The sequence below is a fragment of the Schistocerca cancellata genome, chromosome 2 (genome assembly GCF_023864275.1).
Source record: "Schistocerca cancellata isolate TAMUIC-IGC-003103 chromosome 2, iqSchCanc2.1, whole genome shotgun sequence".
NCBI lineage: Eukaryota > Metazoa > Arthropoda > Insecta > Orthoptera > Acrididae > Schistocerca > Schistocerca cancellata.
Window position 1 is genome coordinate 942,685,533 of NC_064627.1, and position 22,635 is coordinate 942,708,167.

Here is a 22,635-nt window from a genome sequence, read left to right on the forward strand (position 1 = left end):
ACTCAGGGGCACAATTTTTTTTTCAGGAACACGTACTAGCATGTAGAAATGCGAGATACAACTAACCGAGACATCTTGTTTTAAATTTAATCTCTATATATAAAAGGAAATGTCCCGACCGATAAATTCACTCACTGTTTCATCATCGCCCAGCCCAAACCACTGAGGACCGAACCTTGAAATTTGCAGAGGGAGTTCATGTTATGCTACAGGCGTCGTTTAAATAGGGATTTTTTGAAATTCCATCCCTAAGGGAGTGAAATAGCTTTTTCGAAAATGTCGCTATTAATGAAATTTTGAAGCTAGAACTACGAATATTGGTGTTTGGTTTCTCGGTCAGAAATAAATAAATACTTGTTTCAGCATTTCTGAAAATTTTATCCCTATAGGGGTAAAACAGTGTGTGTAAGTTGTTTTTGAAAATAAATCCTTACTAAAGAAATACTAAAGTGTTTTAAAGCTATATCTTTAAAAATTGGTATTTGACTTCTTGGTTCCACAAAAAAAATTATTTATTTCTGTGTTTTCGGGAAACCAACCCCTAAGAGGGTGAAATAGGAAATGAAAAGTTTTATGAAAATATTTCCTTATAAATGTATTTTTAAAGCAAAACCTATTAAAATTTGAATTTGGCCTCTTGGTTAGAAATAAAAAAAATCAGAAACTAGGGGGATGAAACAGGGCATGAAGTTTTTGCGGAAATATTTCATCATGCAAGCATTCTTGAAGCTAAATCTATGAAAATCTGTGGTTAACTTCTCTCTTAGAAATAAAAAAACGACTTTCACTGTTTTTGGACATTCAGCCTCTAAGGAGGTGAAATAGGACGTGGAATTCTTAATGAGAATAATTCATTGTGAAAACAATTTTAAATTTAAATCGTTGAAGATTGGTATCTGGCTTCTCGGTTTGAAACGAGGAAATACGTGTTTTACTCTTTTTGGAAATTTGACCACAAAAGAGGTGAAATACCGTCATCATCACCCAGACCAAACTGCTAAGGATTGAAACTTGAAACTAGAGGTGATACTGATCTTATATTGTAGTCGTAGTTTAAGAAGGGATTGTTCGGAGTTCCATTGCTAAGAGGGATAATTAGGGGATGAAAAGGTTTTTCGTTATATTAAAAAAGCTAAATCTAGCAAAACTGGTATTCCACTTCCCAGATAGAAATAAATATGATAGGAGTCGAAAATTTCTATGGAAGTATCACGAGAAGAATGCAAAAGACATGATTAACAGAAACCTAGGAATCCAACTAGTAGAATCGCTTTTTGGTCAGAAGCACGTTCGAAAACTTTGCGTGGAAAGTGTAGAAGGCGTTGCGATTTGTGAACAACGTAAAAATTACTCGGACCTTAACATTTTATATATAAATGGATACAATTTACAAGCATTTTCCTTAAAAGAGTCTTCATTGGCTTTAAATAAGATCACTGTTAAAATACACAAGTAGCACGATATTTTATATACAATGACATTTATTCCTAGGTTATAGTGAGATTAGATGCTCTCTGGTTGAATATGTGTTTTCTTGGTATGTTAAACGTGCAATGGACATGATATTGGCTTGGCTTAGCGATACATTTGTGCAGTATTTTGTGGTGTCTGTGATCCGCGAATTAATCTGTGTATGTATGAATATTTTCGTGTGCGTGTGTGTGTGCGTGTGTGTGTGTGTGTGTGTGTGTTAGTTTGTGTGTGTGTCTGTGTGTACCTGCGTGTGTGCGTGTGTGTGTGTGTGTGTGTGTGTGTGTGTGTGTGTGTGTATGTGTCTGTGTGTGTGTGATTTTTATTATTTCTTAGCTTTAATTACGTTTAGTAATACAATTTAGACATGATACTATTCCTGAATTCGGGTAACACATTTGCTATGCTTATTTATTCGTTCCCCTTTTCCTTTATTTGTGAAATCATGACTATGCTGCTAACGAGGGTGCTTTTGCTTTATATACAACTTAGAGTTCTTATTTATTTATTCTATTCGCAAATCTGTGTGTTAGTTTGCATAGTAAGACACTGAGTATCAAAAATTTCCTTTTGTGTGGTGTTACAATGTGTTTATGTGTTTTCTTCCTCTGGAAATCTATGTATTGAATAGCCTCAGTAATACTGGTGACTCCATTCTGAGACCAGGAAAATGATTCCGATAATATTTTTTCTGAATTTGTAGATAAAACTGTATATGTTTCGGGCTACTGAAGATGCTTGTCTATAAAACTAGAGGAAACGAATGTGACAAAAGTATGTAACTGACAATTATTCAGTTGCAGACATGGGACAAAAACTTTAACAATGTTATTGGTAACTGAGAATTATCAGTCGAAACCATTAAATACTTTTCATTGTTAATTCTTCAGAAAATATTGAGTACACATTTTATTCATTAATGTATTCATTAAAACGAAAGCGGTCACTTTGATGTGACACCTGATAGGTTACAAGATAATTACTAATTACTTTGACAAGAAGTCTGTTTAAGTGTTCAGTCGCTGCAAATCGGACGATGGACTCTAGAAACGGGACATTGTCCGTTACATCCCTTCTCCAAGGGGTGTCAGACTGTGTGAAAACGTATTCTTAAGGTAGGAGGAAAGTAATTTGAGGTTATTGAAATAATCTCGTTATGAGGCCAGTCTGGGTACCTGACCTAGTAAGAACGGTATCCGTGAATCAAAAGTAAATAATTCTTCATCAGTATCTCGCAAACCGTGGCATTATATGTATGAATGTTGCTACAGAAGCAAAAAGAATGTACTCATATGATTGGAAGACATGTTCCACCTCGACAGCACGTGTTTCTGCGTCAACCAAAACGCATATTTCTACAACCAAGTTCTACGCCAAGTGATCCGTTTTTGTAAGAAATATGTCTCACAGAAGAGTGAATATGACTATATAGAGCAGAACGAACACCGTCACCAATTTTCATGCTCGCAGATTGATTTTATCGAGGACATAATTAAAACTTTATGACTACCTGTTGCAAATACAAAATATATAGGACCGCTCTCACTAAATGGATAGTGATTCTGTCAGGACATGAAAGCATGTGGTAATTCAGTGCAGTGTTAATAGGGTAAGTCTTGCTAAGGAATAGAGTCTCATCGCAAGTTAAAGCCTATGCCACATATCATGTCAGTTGAGGTCTGTGGCAACAAACAGACATTGTAAAGTCGTTTGTATGCGATCTGAGCAAAGAAGGAATTACGAAAATATTTTAGTTTCAACAATGTCGGACTGATTCAATAGCGAATCGTGGTTTCAAAGCAAACAAAAACACTCTTTACATTGGTGAAAGAGGTTTTCTTAATAATATTACTTTTCTTAAACATCTCTCTCTCTCTCTCGGTCTCTCTCTCTCTCTCTCTCTCTCTCTCGACGTCATTAAATATGTGAATATTTCTTTTAGAATTAACTGGCTTGGTTTAAAATTTTATGACCGTGAATCATCAAAATTATAATGTCATCAATTTCTGTTCGTGCTGATGGAACGGACTTCGTTAAGATAAAACATGCAGGTTATATGTGATAAACGTAACTAGTAATTACCTCAGAAAGATGGCCGCAATGACGACTGTGCAAAACGCGACCAATGCGGCTAATTCTTGTCACAAAACTCAACCTACTGATCCATGATATGAGCTACTAAAAAATAATAAGTATTCGGTATTTAGTAAGCATGTTATACATCTGACTATTGAGACGTTCGTTATTACTGAGGAACACGTGTATGGACCTTTCTTCCCAAAAGTTACAAGAAGGAGAAAAAACTGAAGGAAAGTAATTGCCAGTCTTTTTTACATACGGAAAAAAACAATTAATCAGCCTTACAAAGAGACTACACAAGCCTTTGATATACATATACCTAAACATTATTTGATTTCTTCGCCCGGTAGAAACGTAAAATTTTAAGTTTTACTAAATATCATCATTCACTCGAGATGAATTACACAGTTCAAGACTGAAAAAAACATTGTCACATTTTCACAAAGAGCTACAACCACACCTGCACTCTGGACCTCACTGGGGAGGTGAAGGTCGGATGGCACAGGTGCTCGCACTGAAGTTCACTGTACAACTGACAGCTACAAATAGATTTCGTACAAGGTTGCAGCAACAGACGCGTAGAGTCAATAAAAAAGACTTTTCCACAAAGTGAAGTGTCAAAACTGCTGCAAGACATATCTGTTTTCATGACATCAAACGAATTGTAGCTTTAATGTTAAGTTTAATATTACTTTTAAACTACGGCTAAACTTAGAGAAGAGAAAGATGAGTAATAATTGGGGAAACTATTTACCTAACGAATTCTAGGTTTAATGTTAAATTTAATATCACTGTTAAATTAAGGGTAAACTTAGAGAAAGATGAGTAATACCGAGAGAGACTATGTACCTAATTTTTTCCTTATTTCTTTTATTTCTCAGCACGCCCCTTTTGCTAATTCTGAATATGTCAGTAAAGCAAAGGAGTATTCTGGGCAGGAGAAATTTTAAGTCTGGTACTCTTTGGTTACCTGTTTCGACACGAAGTCATCAGACGCAAAATTCCCAGCTCCAGACAAATCAAATTGTCTAGTCTTACCACCTGTTCCGCCTTGAAGTTTCCGCAGTCGAACCAAGGACCACTGTCTGGAACAACGGCCTTATGCAGTCTACCCAAAGCTTCCAAGCGCCACAGCATATGCCATGGGAGGTGAGCTGAAACAGCAACCCAGCGTCTCAGGTTGTAGATTTCGCACTCGCGCTCTGTCAGTCGAAGTCTTTCTGATATTACTCAGCTGCCAGTAAATCCAGCATGGTTGCCAGCTTGGCGTTTTTCTGTTATGGGTGTTGGAATAACAGGCAACTTGCATCTAATTGTTCTAGATTCCCATTTCTGAGCTCCTCATTAGTAATATTAAGTCTTGCGCCAAGTGAAACGTCCATCAGTAGGGTCCTAATACACAAATACTAGAATATACGCTTTGGATAGTGGTTCACATTCTCTTTTGTGGTATTAAATACACACGTGACTACATTTTAACTTCTCTCCTACGTACCAAAATCTAAAATCTGAATTTCAGAGAGTATTTGTATGTTCCAACAAACGAATATTCTGTTCTAATTTCACATAATGTTCTTCATATTAAACAAGAATCTTGCTCTGAGTGCAATAAACTAAAAGTTTACTTTGCCACTCATACTTTCCCTACATACCTAGAAATACTACGTACTTCTTGAAGAATGTGGCTGTTTTCTTTAAAATATATATTAAAAGCACTGTACCTTCTAAATCTGTTCTCTTAATGTTCCAAGCAGTATTAACAATACATTCATTCAAATAATCTGGTCTGGGGCAATGTACATCGTTACATCCAACCACTACTTATAAAGGATGAACAGTATTAAAAGCGACAAAATACTGGGACGGATTCTTGGCTGAAAATGGAGGAAAAAATGTCCTATGCTCATGTGTCTGGAAATGCAATCGTTGCCACGGTAGATGGCACTAACGAATGAAAGTTCCTTTGACCATTTGCGATGTAGCGGGGTTTGAAATTCCGAGTCCTGTGCAGGATGCAAATTAGAAACTCACCTACCTCAGAACGGCGTCTGCTCTAAGTCCCTTCACTCGGCAACGTAGATACTTACATGATGATGTAAAAGCAGCGTTGGTAAAAAACACCATCTAATATCTACAATCACTGAAATGAAGTTCTGTAGAAAAACTGTCAATAAAAAATTTATCGGGCGGTAAGATAATGGATTGGCTTCTGGAAAATAATGTCCGAAATTTCCACACAGAAATGTTTGTTGTTATAACCAAAGAAACGGTACTGTTCAGTCCACATTTAAACTCTTGGTTATTTTCGTCAAGTTCACAATTCATACACTCATTTTGCACGCACAGAAATCTGTCGAAATTCGACCCGAGCTGAACAACATTTCCACAGTCATTAATTCCACCACTAACATGAGTTATTACATTCAGTCCTTCTGGTGGATTTCAAAAAAGAAACTGCTCGCCAAAAAAGCTCAGTGGTTGAATACTGAAACATGCCACGTGGATACTACGAAGGCCAAATTTTCACACGCGAATATCATCCCAACAGTGCAGTTCTGAAACTTCCAAACTTCACAAAACTGTCCGTAACTACATCAGCGTTAGTCACGACACATATCAAACGCAAGGAACTCAATATTCCTCCATTTTACACATTATTTTGACTCACACTAGTAACATGACCGTCCGTGTTCAAAGCTAGCGAGAGACTCCCCTCTTGTTGCCTCACTCCCAGTATAACTATCACGTAACGAGTGGGAACCGTCTCAATTCTGATTGGCTAACCATACTCGCTGCCAGTCAGAATGTTCGCTCATGATCATACTCGCGTCAAAATTGTCCTGCACCAATCCTTACATACAGACGCATCTACGTCATTCTGATACACAAATATTAAAGTAATGTTTAATAATCGAAAAGGCTATAAATCTGGAAACATCCTTTAGGTATAGATAATACTCCAGCTGACTTTCTGGTTGCTCTGTTAGAATAGCAATCACACCTAGACATACGTCGTCAGCAAAGTGGGTAAATTCCCTATGAAGATTTTCCCACGACAGGCTTGCGTAACTCTTGCAGGTTACTTAAGATGGTATATACTGCAACAGTAAAATTTGACTAATGTCCCACGTACACACTTTCTTTCACTCATATATACTTCCACAACAATTTTAGACATCAATAATAATTTTGTCTGAGTTTTATATTACAAAAACGAAAAATAATTAAAAGTTTTAATATGAAAATGCTCGTTCTGTTTATTTTTTAGATGATACCAAAGGATAAACTATTATATTTCCTAACTGAATTTAGTTTCCCAAGTGTCGGTTTTTGACTTTTTTAGCAATTCTTTTTTATCTTTGAAACTATGAGAGTTATAAAGTTGAAACTTGGGATACAATCTTCTCCTGAATGTCAAAAGATAGTGTACAGATTTTTAAAATGATTGAATAATATTTAATATCATTTATTTAGGTACCTATAGGTGGTGAATTTACGCGTCCAATAAGAGACACTGGATAGCTTTCCCACGGCAGGTAGTGACAGATGAGCGTGTCTCCCGGTTAGGCCGGCAGATGTCAGCGCCCGAAGTTATATGCAGCTAGCTATCCTAAAGCAAACGTTCTCTCGGAACAAACCTGCGACGCTACGCACTTGCCGTGTATTCCACGTGTGTCGCAGGCTGTTTAATTGATCAGCGTACTGTAGTCAGCAGAATGATCCGGTGTTCACACAGGTAACAAGCCTAGATAGTGTTTGTGTATGACGAAGCTGATGGAAACGGTCGAAAGGCAGCACGGCTACACCAAATCAAGTATCCTCATAGACACTAACCACATCACACAACATTTCAAGACCTTTCGGGCGTTTGTGTGATAACGGGTCCTTTCAGACGATAGTGCAACGAGGCGGCAGACTGCGCGTACACCAGATGTGGAGGAACAGGTTCTAGAGAGTATTGATTCTAACCCGAGCACAAGCTCCAGCCAAATGGTCCGCCAACATGGTGTAAGTCGAAGTACAATTATATGTATCCTGCATGACAACCTGGTGCACTGCATCCCATGAGGGCACTTTGAACATCTGTTGTGACGCGGATGCTATGTAGTCAGGAATCTGCCCCTGCAGTTTGTCGGTTTTATTAATGTTCACTGCCGGCCGGAGTGGCCGAGCGGTTCTAGGCGCTACAGTCTGGAACCGCGCGACCGCTACGGTAGCAGGTTCGAATCCTACCTCGGGCATGGATGTGTGTGACGTCCTTAGGTTAGTTATGTTTAAATAGTTCTAAGTTCTAGGGGACTGATGGCCTCAGAAGTTAAGTCCCATAGTGCTCAGAACCATTTGAACCATTAATGTTCACTCTGTATAAAACAAATACTGATTAGTACAGAGTTAAATTTAAATTCTCAATAGGTGACATTGGCCTTCGGATGTCCCTTGCTGGTAGACCCATTATAATACTGCGGTCACCGCATACGTTGGTAAGGCTACGTACTGCATTCCCCAGCGAGACGAATTACTGTGCGGCGGGATGTTACTTTTATTACAGCAGCTTAAAAAAAATTAATATAAGGTTTATCCCCCACATATAGTTTAATTCTGTCGCTTAGCGGCAGTTCCTTCACGTCGACCTAGCCTTATTACTTAGCATAAATAAAGAGAGTCGCATGGATGGCCGATACAAGCGGACCGTCACTAGTGATAAAAGTATGTACTGTGCTCATTGGGAAACGGACGGTACTCTCGTGGGACCTGTGCTTGTTTGATGGTTCTGTAAATTTATAGAACATGTTTCAGTTAGTGTCATTCACTACCATCGTTTAAGGCAGTTGTCTTCCTCACTGCTCATAGTATTTTCCAGGAGAACAATTTCCAAAAGGGCTCCACTGTTCTCCAGAGCATGAGGATGAACTAAAGAGATTATTTTCAACGTGATGTGTCTAAAGCTCAGACTAATATACGTGATGTGTCTCCATCTCAGACTAATATTCCGTTTCAGATTATAAAACGTTGTTTAGACGTTTTTCCATCTTGCTACTACTTCCTTTTTTTTTCTTTTTGTCGGTGCGGAGATTATCCTGTTCAAAGCTCTACCAGAAAATCTCTGTTGTGTGTAAAATGAAGTATCTCTTTTTTGCGTTGCATTTCTCAACTTTCGCGTTTCTAAACAGCCAATAGAGACACTTTATGCTGATTCTTGAGATCTGGAACTCTTGCAAAGAACATTATTCTGATTTACTTGCAATACATAAGCACATAATGTTAAAAAGTGGGAAAAGATGATCATTCCTTGCAGCTGCTATGGAGCCACGTGGGAGAAACCTTAACCAAAAAAGACTTGATGTGTAAATCAACTTTTAAATAACTGATCCACACTGTGCTACCTTTTTTATGAAACATAAAACCTTTTCCCCGTATTTTCAGCCTATTTTAAATACTATTTTTCCTGATTCAATAATTTAATTAGTGTTTGTGGTGATGAAAAAGATATTTGACTTTTTACGTTAAAAAGGTAAAAATTGTACTTATTTCTGTATATAATATCAGTGATTTTGCTGGAAACTCAGTTATTCTCAAACCCAAAGTGCATTATCGATCACATTCTAACGATCAGAAGTTTCTTTTTGTTAAGTCTGCATTAAGAACGTAAAAATGGAGCTATGCGACAAAAACTGCGCTTCAACAAGGAAAAGTACGTTATGTAAAATTTGCATTTCATGGTTTTTTGTTCCTTGGAAAAAAGCTCTCTGGAAATACACTTTTCAGTTACAGTTAATGCCTCATGTCTAGCAGGACTGTACGACGATAGTTCTGAACTCATTACTGAATTCCTTTTGTTCTACAGGAACAGATGACTGCGCATTTTCTTGTACCATCCATCTCGAGAAGCTACTCTGCTTCTATTTAGTTGTCTTTGCGAAGATACATCGCTGATTTGTGTGTAACACTTCTTTCCAGATCTACTGTACCGGCAGACCGTGAACGTGAACAACGGGCCGGTAGACGTAGAGATAGTGGACGTGTCTGGAGAGTCGGTACGTAAAGCGTTGCCTCAGCTTGCAGTACACACACATTGCCTCACGCAAGAGTACGGTGATTTCATGTTGCATTCATTATTTGACATTGTGCTGTCCATATAAATTTTTGTTTTTCACCTCTCCATATCTCTAAGCTTAGATCAACATTGCCTCAATAACACAGCCGTATACATTCTTCCATTGCTTCAGATTTAAGAGTGGTCAGTATGACCCGTTTCATATTTTTTCAGCGCAACTTGTTCCTTAAAGTGCTGACAGCGACCGGTTTTCTTGTATGTTTTTTCGCTGCCACATCCACACATAGCCTCTGGCAAAGGAGAGTGCGTCTGAATTCATATATATTTTTTCCCCGTGTGTGTATGTGTCTGTGTTTGCATGCATGTGTATGTGTTGTTTGTGTGTGTGTGTGTGTGTGTGTGTGTGTGTGTGTGTGTGTGTGTGTGTGTGTGTGTGTGTGTGTTTGTGTGTGTCTATATGTGAGTATGTGTTTGAGAAAGAGAGTAGATGGGAGGATATGAGTAATTTGAAATCTGCTCTAGCCTTTTCAGAGACCTTGGTAGAGTCGTAGCTTTTTAGTGCCAACCCATCCTTTAGATAGCTTGTGCCAAAAGCAAAGCTGCTGTTTAGTAGAAGGGGGTCGGTAGTCTCGTTTCGCGAGGTACAGGTGCCTAGTTGGCAACGTGTCCTCTCCCCCGCCACTGGCGCGAGGCGAACGTATTATCGCACAAATATAAGTCATGCATTGTTCGTCGGGGCCTTGTGATTCGAACGCTTCTGTGCGCATTACTCTACCATCATGGACAAAGCATTCGGTTACATTAGTTCGATATGAGTGTGCGGTTAATTTGGTACAGTTCCTTTTTAAGAATAACGCAAAGATTTTGCGAGATCTGTTTATTCTAAATAAACAGATCCTCGGGTATACTCATACGTTTCAAGGATTTCAGTCTGTGTTGCTCCCTCTTGAGAGCATGACCGCTATGCTTGCAGTATTGTGCTGTTTGTGGTAGGGTAAAAGCGCTCGATATTACTTGCAAAGCCTTTTCATGTTCTTAGTATTCACGTATTGCTTTCTATTTGTTCGATTTTCCTATTTTCAATGCGGTTTCCTTCGTGAATATTTGACTGAGTACTAACCATAAGCTAACAACATCCTGCAGCATGAATAATCCCATTAGCTCATGTCTGAGTAAGTCAGATGGATATGTACATCTGTTCAAAATTTCTGCTTGTTAATATTTATTTTTTTTGTGCAGTTGATAAATAAAAGAAGTAAGTACAAACATGTTCAATGAGAGACAGAAATACAGCAATATAAATCCCGTAGGAGTGAAACAAATAAGAAGTGCAGTGCGGCCAAGGCGAAATCAGTGCAGCAAAGATTTGAAGAAATCAAAAGAGAAACGAGCGTCGGGAGGACTGTCTCAGCATGCAGAAAATGAAGTTAAAAGCAGGGGTGGTGACATTAAGAGTTCAATGGAAATCCCACCGTTAAACGCAGAGAAGAGAGAGCAGGTAGGGCAAAGAGTACGAGGGTCAGTACTTCTTTGATGGCGTGATACAAGCAGAAACAGGAGTCGACTGGGAAGAGATAGGGGATCCAGTATTAGTCAGAATTTAAAAGAGCTTTAGACGGCTTAACATCAACTCAGGCAGAGGGGTGGATGACATTCGATGAGAATTTGTAAAATCATTGGGTGAAGTGGCAACAAAACGAATATTCCCGTTGGTGTGTTGAATTTATTAGATTGGCGATGTACCATCTGACTTTCGGATAAACATCATCCATACAATTCCGAAGATAGGAAGAGAAGGTAAGTGCGAAACCCATCGCACAATCAACCTAACGGCTCATGCATCCAAGCTGCAGACAAGAATAATACACAGAAGAATGCAAAAGAAATTTGAGGCTCAGTCTGCCTTTAGGAAAGTTGAAGGCACCACAGAGGCAGTTTTGACCTTGCGCTTGGTAATGGAAGCAATTGATAGTCGTAGCTGACAACTATTTTGCGAGCTTAGAGGAAACTCATTTTCGAGATGGAATCAAGGCACTGGAACATCGTTGGACCAAGTGCAGGAATCTGCAAGGAGACTACATTAAAAAAGAAAAAAGTTTCATTTATGTATGTACCTTTTTTCTACTCCGTTCCTAGAACTTCTTAAACCACCCTCGTAATATCAAAACTGGAGTCCAAGATGTAGATGAATTTAAGGAATTCTGTTAGCTTGGAAGCAAAATAACCCATGACGTACAAAGCAAGGAGGACATAAGAAGCAGATCAACGTAGAAAAAGAGAGAATTCACGGCCAAGAGACTTCTGCTGGTATCAAACGTAGGACATAATTTGACGAGGAAATTTCTGAGACTGTATATTCCGGGCACGCATCGTATGGTAGTGAATCATTGATAGTAGGGAAACCAGAAGAGAGTCGAAGGGTTTGCGATGTGGTGCTAAGAAGAACGTTGAAAATTAGGTGGACTAATAAAACAAGGAATTACGAGGTACTTCGCATAATGGGCGAAGAAAGGAACGTACGGAAAACACTAATAAGAAGAAGGGATAGAATGATAGATGTTTTAAATCATCAGGAAATAATCTCTATTGCAATAGAGGGCCCTGTAGAGAGTAGAAACTGTAGTGGAAGACAGAGATTGGAATATATCCAACAAATAATAGACGACGGAGGGTGCAAGGTTTTTTTTTTTTTTTAATTTCGAGTTGAGCCTCTATGGACTGAGTGGTAACAGCTATTTTAGTGTCTAGTTCTTGTTCTTGTTCCAGCTTTCACTTCCTGCAAATATTTTCTGTGCCCACCAAGAAGTGCCTGTTTATGTTCTTCGGGCAAAGGTCCTCTCCGTCTTTTGGACTTTGATCCCATTTTAAAACCTTGGTAGTTGTTCACCAATCTTCTTAATTTGTTCCTGACAAGAATTTCTCTCTCTGAGATACCAGTCTGCCTAAGATCTTTATCACATTCACGAACCATCTCGGTCTTACTTTCTTAGATTGGATGAAAATCCATATTCCTCATCTTAGTCGGTCACCGTCCATCCTCATGAGATGACCGTAAAATAACAATCGTCTCTTCTTAATGGATGCTGTGATAGGTTCTGTCTTGCTGCACAAGTCCTTATTTGCTCTCATTCGCCATTGTCCCTCAACCCATCTTTACCTTGGATTTTACTTAATATCCTACGCTCTCGCTTTTCTAGCCGCACAGCTTGACCTTGTCTACGCATGGCCAAAGTCTCGGACGCATATAAGCTCTCAGGTTTTACAACTGTATTATAATGTCGGAAATTGGACCCTACAGTCATAGACTTTTTGCTATAGGTATTCTTTGTCAGTTGGTATGCCTGGTCTAACTTCATCATCCTGACAGTAATTGCTTCTTCTTCTATTCTCTTATATGACTTCACCGAGATACCTGAAATTCTTAACTCGTCCGATTTTTCACAGATTGCTGATCATTCATTCAAGTCCATCACAGATGTTCGACATATACACTCCTGGAAATGGAAAAAAGAACACATTGACACCGGTGTGTCAGACCCACCATACTTGCTCCGGACACTGCGAGAGGGCTGTACAAGCAATGATCACACGCACGGCACAGCGGACACACCAGGAACCGCGGTGTTGGCCGTCGAATGGCGCTAGCTGCGCAGCATTTGTGCACCGCCGCCGTCAGTGTCAGCCAGTTTGCCGTGGCATACGGAGCTCCATCGCAGTCTTTAACACTGGTAGCATGCCGCGACAGCGTGGACGTGAACCGTATGTGCAGTTGACGGACTTTGAGCGAGGGCGTATAGTGGGCATGCGGGAGGCCGGGTGGACGTACCGCCGAATTGCTCAACACGTGGGGCGTCAGGTCTCCACAGTACATCGATGTTGTCGCCAGTGGTCGGCGGAAGGTGCACGTGCCCGTCGACCTGGGACCGGACCGCAGCGACGCACGGATGCACGCCAAGACCGTAGGATCCTACGCAGTGCCGTAGGGGACCGCACCGCCACTTCCCAGCAAATTAGGGACACTGTTGCTCCTGGGGTATCGGCGAGGACCATTCGCAACCGTCTCCATGAAGCTGGGCTACGGTCCCGCACACCGTTAGGCCGTCTTCCGCTCACGCCCCAACATCGTGCAGCCCGCCTCCAGTGGTGTCGCGACAGGCGTGAATGGAGGGACGAATGGAGACGTGTCGTCTTCAGCGATGAGAGTCGCTTCTGCCTTGGTGCCAATGATGGTCGTATGCGTGTTTGGCGCCGTGCAGGTGAGCGCCACAATCAGGGCTGCATACGACCGAGGCACACAGGGCCAACACCCGGCATCATGGTGTGGGGAGCGATCTCCTACACTGGCCGTACACCACTGGTGATCGTAGAGGGGACACTGAATAGTGCACGGTACATCCAAACCGTCATCGAACCCATCGTTCTACCATTCCTAGACCGGCAAGGGAACTTGCTGTTCCAACAGGACAATGCACGTCCGCATGTATCCCGTGCCATCCAACGTGCTCTAGAAGGTGTAAGTCAACTACCCTGGCCAGCAAGATCTCCGGATCTGTCCCCCATTGAGCATGTTTGGGACTGGATGAAGCGTCGTCTCACGTGGTCTGCACGTCCAGCACGAACGCTGGTCCAACTGAGGCGCCAGGTGGGAATGGCATGGCAAGCCGTTCCACAGGACTACATCCAGCATCTCTACGATAGTCTCCATGGGAGAATAGCAGCCTGCATTGCTGCGAAAGGTGGATATACACTGTACTAGTGCCGACATTGTGCATGCTCTGTTGCCTGTGTCTATGTGCCTGTGGTTCTGTCAGTGTGATCATGTGATGTATCTGATCCCAGGAATGTGTCAATAAAGTTTCCCCTTCCTGGGACAATGAATTCACGGTGTTCTTATTTCAATTTCCAGTAGTGTATTTTGTCTTTTGAATAGAGACTTGGAGTCCAACCTTCATCCGCAAAGGCCAAGCAGTCAATGTACACCCCTTTGTTCTTAGGACCAAGTATAAACCGCTCTTCATTTCTTTCTTCTTGGGCTAACAACTTTCTCCACTCCGAATGAAAGACGTTTTCCAAGACGCAGTTGAAAAGGAGCGGGGATAGTCGATCTCTTTGTCTTACACCCATTCTGATTGTAAAGGGTTTTGAAATCTCACCCACAAATTTTATTTATGACGCTGTGTTGGTGAGAGTACGTTTGATCAGCTTTCTTGATGTATCATCCACCCCAAACTCTTCCAAAATATTCATTAATGTCTCTGGAAAAAAGTCCTTTGTGGGCCGGGTCAGACGAGTGAGAAGAATGATAACTCCAGTGGTCGACTCCATTAGTTGAGTCTCCCCTATCATTCTCCAGCACACTCTAACGCTTGTATTTAGTCAGCTAGATTAGAACGGCTGAGGCCCTGCATGTATTATTATACGAATTATTTGCACTTGAACGTCCACAGACCGGGATGTGTTTATTTATTTTATTTTATTTATTTATTTATTTATTGTTCCGTGGGACCAAATTAAGGAGAAGTCTCCATGGTCATGGAACTAGTCAATACATCAAATTATAACACGATATTAGAAACAGATAAAATGAAATATAAAAAAAAACATATGCAGGTGACAAGTCGTAAGTTTAAATGAAGACAATCAACAATGTAACACTGGAATTTGCTTAATTTTTTAGCTCTTCCAGGAGCTCCTCGACAGAATAGAAGGAGTGAGCCATGAGGAAACTCTTCAGTTTAGACGTAAAAGTGTTTGGGGTACTGCTAAGATTTTTGAGTTCTTGTGGTAGCTTATTGAAAATGGATGCAGCAGAATACTGCACTCCTTTCTGCACAAGAGTCAAGGAAGTGCATTCTACATGCAGATTTGATTTCTGCCTAGTATTAAGTGAGTGAAAGCTGCTAGCTCTTGGGAATAGGCTAATATTTCTAACAACAAACGACATTAAAGAAAATATATACTGTGAGGGCAATGTCAGAATTCCCAGATTTTTGAATAGGGGTCGACAAGAGGTTCTCGAACTTACACCACATATAGCTCGAACAGCCCGTTTTTGAGCCAAAAATACCCTTTTTGAATCAGAAGAATTAACCCAAAAAATAATACCATACGACATAAGCGTATGAAAATATGCGAAGTAGACTACTTTTCGTGTTGAACTGCCACTTATTTCAGGTACTGTTCTAATGGTAAATAAAGCAGCATTTAGCTTCTGAACAAGATCCTGGACATGGGCTTTCCACAACAGCTTACTATCTATCCGAACGCCTTGGAATTTGAACTGTTCCGTCTCGCTTATAATATGCCCATTCTGTCTGATCAAAATATCGGTTCTTGTTGAATTGTGAGTTAGAAACTGTAAAAACTGAGTCTTACTGTGATTTAGCATCAAATTATTTTCCACAAGCCATGAACTTATTTCATGAACTACATTATTTGTTACTGTTTCAATATTACACACAAGATCCTTCACTATCAAGCTGGTGTCATCAGCAAACGGAAATATTTTTGAATCACCTGTAATACTAGAAGGCATATCATTTATATAAATAAGAAACAGCAGTGGCCCCAGCACCGACCCTTGGGGAACGCCCTACTTAACAGTGCCCCATTGGGACTGAACATCACTACCACTCTCAATATTGCGGAGAATTACCTTCTGCTTTCTGTTCTTAAAGTAAGAGGCGAACCAATTGTAAGCTACTCCCCTTACTCCATAGTGGTCCAACTTCTGCAGTAATATTTTGTGGTCAACACAGTCAAAAGGCTTCGTTAAATCAAAGAAAACACCTAGCGTTCGTAACCTTTTATTTAATCCGTCCAAAACCTCACAGAGAAAAGAGAATATAGCATTTTCAGTTGTTAAACCATTTCTAAAACCAAACTGAACATTTGACAGCAAATTGTGTGAATTTAAATGCTCCAGCAACCTTGTATATACAACCTTCTCGATAACTTTAGCAAACACCGATGGCATAGAAATAGGTCTAAAATTGTCAACATTATCAATGTCTCCCTTTTTATAAAGTGGCTTCACTACCGAGTACTTTAATCGGTCAGGAAACCGACCACTCCTAAAGGAAAAGTTACAGATATGGCTGAGAACTGGGCTAACGTACATAGTACAATACTTCAATATTCTGCTAGATACCCCGTCATATCCATGAGAGTTCTTGGTCTTTAGTGATTTAATTATTAACTCAATCTCCCTCTTGTCAGTATCATGGATGAGCATTTCAGGTAACAGTCTCGGAACACTTTTTTCTAAGAGCGCTATATGATTCCCTGTTGGGACTAGGTTTCTATTTAGTTCACCTGCTATATTCAGAAAGTGATTATTAAATACTGTACATATATGCGACTTATCAGTAACACGGACATTCCCACTACGCACTGATTCTATATCCTCGACCTGTCTCTGCAGACCAGCAACTTCCTTTACGACTACCATATGGTTTTAATTTTATCCTCAGACTTAGCTATTCTATCTGCATTATTTTATGTTTTTTATATCCTTATTTCACATGAGTGATCACGATATAATAGTATTTTTACAAGCTTTTGCGTATGACTACACCTTGTAAAATGTTTCTATGTTTAATGTTAATCAATAAATTAGTTTCCTGATCAGCAGACTTTGAGATGCGTAATTATAGCCCAGCATTACATAACCGCTTGCCCATCCAATCAGTCTGAAACTTCTAGGGTGGTGGACATGGTGCACTTGAGTGAAGTATGACAATGAGAGACGGACGTAAAAGGTCAAAATAAATTCAAAAAACACAGGGTCAACTTCCAAACTGATACTACGTTTTTGTTTAGGTCATTGATTACTCCATGTCATGTCGTAGGTGTATTTATAAATAGGTGCAAATCATTTAGATGCATCAGATACTGAAAGTGTTTATTTATATAATCCTAATTCCCAGAAGATTCTACTCACTTGTGTCGCATTTTTTTATAATCTTTGGTGTAGTCTTTGTTCGTATCCTCCCAGCTGCCTACATTCCATATCGTAATGCAATTTAAGCTTTGTTCCCACGGTTACAGAAAATAATAATGAACTGAATTAGTCAGCCTTCTTACAAGAACTTTTAAATACATTGGAAAACGAGGTCCACATTTCACTTTTACAGGCCGGCTCATTGAAATCTCTACATTGATGGCGTATAAATATACCTCCGGAGCCTAGAGCACAAGTAGCAGAAGCACAAAGAAGATAATTTCCACATTCAAATATTATGCATTTCAAAAAACTCGACAGTGACCAAACAACTCTGCAACAGAACATTATTCAGCAGTTTAAGCAACACGCAATAAACACGTAAACATGCACATACACATACAAACATACACACACGCGCGCGCACGCACACGCAGACACACACACACATACACGCACACACACACACACACACACACACACACACACACACACACACACACACACACACATACATACTTGCACAAAATGAAAATACAACTGAATAAATTCAAACTTCCAAGCCAACAATTGTAAACAAAACAGACAAATGAATGCTAATTGTCTCTCTGCAATGTAGAATGTATAATAAAATATGCATATGAGCTTGAAGTGAAATTACAGTCTCAGTTCACCAATGAGTACAAGGAAACAAAAGCAAAAGCCTTTACAAATATGCAAGGTATAGGCTCGACCCGAACATCTCCAAATTGTTTACTATTGTGCTGGTAATCAACACTTTTGAAATAATGGAAACAAATCAGTAATAGCTTGTACTGAACGTGCTTGAGCATTATCCTGCACAATGGTGGTCAGGTCCTGCAGAAAGCGTCATCGCTTCTGTTTCTGTGCTGTTCATTTTTGGAACACAAACTACGACCAGCTTAGAGACAGAAGTGATGACACTTTCTGCAGGACCTGACCATCATTTTGCAGGACAATGCTCAAGCACGTACAGTGCAAGCTGTTACTGTATTGTCTGACTGATGTGGCTGCTAAGTGCTATACCACGTACTACCCTCCCCTGACTTAACCCGTCGCGAGTTCAACTCGATTTCTAAACTGAAGGAAACACTTCTCGGCATTCGCTTCAGAACTGCTACAAATTCGTCGGGCAATAAACCGCGCCACTCGAACTGTCAACACAACTGGCACTGCTAAGAGTATCCTACGACTTCCACGTCGCTGGAAACGGGTTATACACAATGCTGGTGACTACTTTGAAGATCAGTAAAAGTTTGAAACATGTATCTATTTTGTACGAGCTGTAAATAAATAGTTGTCACTATTAAAGTTCCAACCCTCGTATATTTTACAATTTGTAAAAGGAAAATCGAGTGAAGATGCCACAAATCTAACGAAACGTGTTCCGGCAATAAAACAAAGCTGTGTTCGTAGAAGAAGGGGGACACATATAATTCATTATTTTTCTGTGAATATTTCTGTTGTTCTTCTCTGTTCGACTAGTATTCCAATACTTACCCAAGTGCAAAAGATACTCCATGGGGCAAATGATATGATTAATAATTTATTAATTCATGCTTATTTTACAGTCTGTTAAGTAAGAGCGTGATCGACATTACAAACAGATCGTAAAAGATAGCACCTTTGTTCTTGTACAGCCCAAAAAGTGGTTCAAATGGCTCTGAGCATTATGGGACTTAACACCTGAGGTCATCAGTCCCCTAGAACTTAGAATGCTTAAACCTAACTAACCTAAGGACATCACACACATCCAAGCGCGAAGCAGGATTCGAACCTGCGACCGTATCGGCTGCGCGGTTCCGGACTGAAGCGCCTAGAACCGCACGGCCACACCGGCCGGCACAAGCCAACAGAGGGAGCCTTTGTGAATTTTAAAATTTTTCCGGCGAATTGACTGTTCAAACAAATTTCGGGCTTGCAGCCGGTCGTCGTTCAATACTTCACACGATATTTTAACTGGGCACCTGCCAGTCATCTTCAGGTGAGCCGTCGCAGACTGGCGATAACGTCCTCCGCTCCTCAATATATAGCGTACTGTAACTATTCTGCGCATGCGTCGAAAACTTGATAGTTGACTGCCGGCGGGCAGTGTTGGTTCAACTATCAAGTTTTCGACGCATGCGCAGAATAGTTACAGTACACTATATATTGTGGAGCGGAGGACGTTATCGCGTTTCCAAGCCAAGGCACGTTCCCGAATCCGTCTCCTCAAGCTCCTTTCCGGCCGTACATGGGGGCTGGACCCCTCCACAATCCTCCACACCTATAAATCCCTCATCCGCCCTATCCTTTGTTACGCCCATCCAGCCTGGATCTCCGCCCCCCCTACCTTTTATAAATCCCTCCAAATCCTTGAACGCCATGCTCTCCGCTTTGCCTATCGCATCCGTCTCCCCTCCCCCATGCAGATCCTGTATGATCTCATCACCTTCCCCCACCTCCTCCTTTTCCTTGAAAGGATACGGATCCTGTAAACCTCCCGCAAACTTGACCCTCCTCACCCGCTCGTATCCCCGATCCTCTCCCACCCCCGCCCGCTGCCGCGCCTGTATTCCCACGTCCCACCCGGTCTCCATCTCTCCACCCTCCTTACCCACTCCCAAGGTGGCTTCCGCCAGCTCCCCCTCCCTGATGATGTCCTCCTCCCCTCCATCTACCCCTCCTATCAACTTTGATCCTCCCCCCACTTCCTGTGTCCTTTCCTTTAGGCACCCTCCCTCCCTCCCTTCCCTTCCCTTCTCTTTCCTTTCCCCCCTTCCTCCTCCCCTCTTCCCCCCGGGCTTCCCCTCCCCCTTCCTCCCTCCCCCTCTCTCCTCTGCCCATGGCATCTCTTCTCTCCCCTCTCCCATTCCCTCCCCTCCTCCTCCTCCTCCTCCTCCTCCACTCTTGGCAGGTCCCCGGACTCGTACACGCTCAGTGGACTTTCGCGCGCCGGAGATCATCGCCATCTATGTGTCGTGTGTGTGCCTCGATTTGTGTTTAGTGTTCTTTCGCCATCACGCCTCCACTGTTCACGTGTGCCGTCGCAGTCATCCGTGTTATGTGCGCCGTGTCACCGAGTGTTACTGTTTTTTCGCGTGAACGGCTTCATGTTTATTGTTTTTTTGTATCTCCATTTGTTGCCCGCCGTTTTTATTGTATTGTCTGTGTCACCTATATGTCATATTATTGTACCACTTAAGGCTGAAGAGCAGCGTAATATGCTGCTGACAGCCCGCCTGTATGAGGTGATTAAAATTACAATACAGGAAAAAAAAGACGTCATCGCCAGTCTGCGACGGCTCACCTGAAGATGACTGACAGGTGCCCAGTTGAAATATCGTGCGAAGTATTGAACGACGACCGGCTGCAAACCCGAAATTTGTTTGAACAGAGGGAGCCTTTGTCCTTCATGTTATACCCATGAAGCATTAGGTTTCTTTGAATTTTTGAATGAGATACACACGAAAAGACATGAGTTTATTGTACGTGTAGCATTTATCAAAGATGTTTGATGCCGACTACCAAACGTTGGGTCATCCACAAAAATGAAGATTGGGTACTGCAGGAGGGCAATCATCTGAAGCAGCGCAACAGGCTTTGGAGCGACTGGAGATTTGCAGCGACTGGAGAAAGGAGGATGGTGACACGTACTGGATTGGCCGTCACGATCGCCTGACGTTACCTTTATTGAAAATGTACAGCCTTATATCAAAACGAAATTGCAAGGAAAAAAGATATTCACTTTGAAATAGCTGTCAACGCAAATTCGGCACATGAATACGCGGGTAGCCGCGCGGTCGAGGCGGCCTTGTCGCGCTTAGTGCGGCTTCCCACATCGGATGTTCGAGTTCTCCCTCAGGCATGGGTGTGTCTGTTGTCCTTAGCGTAAGTTAGTTTAAGTTAGATTAAGTAGTGTGTAGGCTTAAGGACCGATGACCTCAGCATTTTGGTCTCCAAGACCTTAACATAAATTTCCAATTTTACATGAATACGCGGAAAACTTGGTTCGAAGCATGGCTTGGAGTTACCAAATAGCTATCGACGGTGCAGGTGGCTGGATGTAATTGCATTTTCCTTTTGTTCATGTATGAAGTCTGTTTATGTTTTAGTTTCTTGTCGAATACTTTCTTTTTACTGATTAACCTGACTACGATCTTACTTAACAGACTGCGTGTAACACTTTCTTTGGCCTTGTTGTCGTGATTTCAAGGAAAAGGTACATTCTCTTACCCGTTGTCACCGGTGCGTCACGGGTTGCCTGCACTACTAATGGCCACGTGTTGCTCCAGAACGAGAGGCCGCTGCCCGCGGAGCAGGTGGAGTGGTCGGACGCGTGCGTGCTCGTCTACTCCGTCACGGACCGGCGCTCCTTCGACTACAGCCAGCAGGTGCTGCAGCAGCTGAGCCAGGCGGGCAAGCCCACGGCGCTGATCGCCAACAAGGCAGACCTCGACCACCTCAGGCAGGTGAGCTGCATTCACGTTGCCCACGTTGGATGGATAAAACACTGAAACATCTGTACCATTGCAGCAGTCCTCTTCAGGATAGCTATCTGCTAGATCCGGGTTTGATCTCCAATAAATGCAGTCTTATTTCAGTTGTCTTGTGGCTACTGACATCAAATTATAGGCTTCCAGTGGACAGTTCGAAACGAAAATTTGTACTGTAGAGGCAGCCATCTTTTCATACGAATCTCCATTTCAAACTGTGCAGTGACATCCGGGAATTTGACGTTAGTAGTCACCTGGCAACCGAAATAAGACAGTCTCAAGACGACCACTGCTAAGGCGGTCGAAACGTCATTGGCATAGGTGTTTTAGTGATGCAACCTTATGCCGAATATAGTGTTATTCGAACTGATACTGTCCTTGAAATCCTATGAACTTGTATTACCATAATTCCTTCATATAGTTATTAAACATGGATGTGTGCACATGCTTGAATATGAGAGTGTTGGTGGGTGCTTGAGTGGAATCCATGAAATTTGCAGCATTAGAAAATTACAGCGAAATGCAGGAAGATCTGCAGCGGATAGGCACTTGGTGCAGGGAGTGGAAACTGACCCTTAACATAGACAAATGTA

At 41.4% G+C, this 22,635-nt stretch overlaps 1 protein-coding gene across 1 annotated transcript in view; it reads left to right on the forward strand.

Moving 5' to 3' along the window:
- Nucleotides 1–22,635, forward strand: part of LOC126148844 (ras-related and estrogen-regulated growth inhibitor-like) — a 167,943-nt gene that overhangs the window by 116,576 nt on the left and 28,732 nt on the right. The window contains exons 4-5 of the mRNA XM_049915779.1: nt 9,508–9,584; nt 21,842–22,018. Coding sequence (XP_049771736.1) covers nt 9,508–9,584; nt 21,842–22,018 — 254 coding nt within the window. The remainder of the gene's footprint in view (nt 1–9,507; nt 9,585–21,841; nt 22,019–22,635) is intronic.